This window comes from Fulmarus glacialis, unplaced genomic scaffold, assembly GCF_000690835.1.
Source record: "Fulmarus glacialis isolate BGI_N327 unplaced genomic scaffold, ASM69083v1 scaffold34551, whole genome shotgun sequence".
Lineage (NCBI taxonomy): Eukaryota > Metazoa > Chordata > Aves > Procellariiformes > Procellariidae > Fulmarus > Fulmarus glacialis.
Genome location: NW_009194001.1, coordinates 6,682 through 7,328, shown reverse-complemented (window position 1 = coordinate 7,328; position 647 = coordinate 6,682). Strand labels below are relative to the sequence as shown.

Sequence of the window (647 nt, the reverse complement as noted above, 5' to 3'; positions counted from 1 at the left end):
CAGCAGCTTCTTATCCAGGCCGTGGATGTGCTCATTCTTCATCTCGATGACGAAGTGCAGGCTCTCCAGCTCCTGCTCCCAGAAGGGGCTGGGGCTTCCGTGCTCCTGCGGGGCACAGGGGATGTGGCAGCTGCAGCGGGGTGGGCGCTCGGGGCATCTGTGGCAGGCCAGTGCCCTCAGCTGGGGCCCTGCGTGGCCCAGGATGGGTTTGTACCCACAAGGCACCACGTTTCACCCATCACTTGTGTTCAAGGGACACTAACAGTCCATGCACCTCCCAGGGATGGGGCTTTGCTCCCCCCTTCAGCTGTCCTGTGCCCCACCCGGCTCCAGCCCCCCGCGTCCCCCGCTCTCACGGTCCATCAGAGAAGCATCTCTGGCTTTGGGTCAGCACCCTGGAGCAGGTCCCCTCCCTGACACCCCTCTGCAGAGGCCACCTGCCTCTCCCTGTACCTGGATGTGCTTTTTGTAGTCTGTGCTCAAGAGCGACTCCTCCACCCGCTTCATCCTCTCCTGGAAGGACTTCAGTTGGGAATTCAGCGCCTGGATCGTCTCCTAGGGCAGCCGGGGAAGAAGCAGGATGGGAAGGTGTCTGGGATTTCTTCCTGAGGTGGGGCACTGCTGGGCTACGGCACCCCGGTAACCCC

General features: G+C 62.8%; 1 protein-coding gene across 1 annotated transcript in view; it reads right to left on the bottom strand.

Moving 5' to 3' along the window:
* Positions 1-647, bottom strand: part of CCDC69 (coiled-coil domain containing 69) — a gene marked incomplete at both ends in the record, with an annotated part of 2,728 nt that overhangs the window by 385 nt on the left and 1,696 nt on the right. The window contains 2 exons of the mRNA XM_009587631.1: positions 5-105; positions 454-555. Of these exons, the coding sequence (XP_009585926.1) occupies positions 5-105; positions 454-555 (203 nt within the window). The remainder of the gene's footprint in view (positions 1-4; positions 106-453; positions 556-647) is intronic.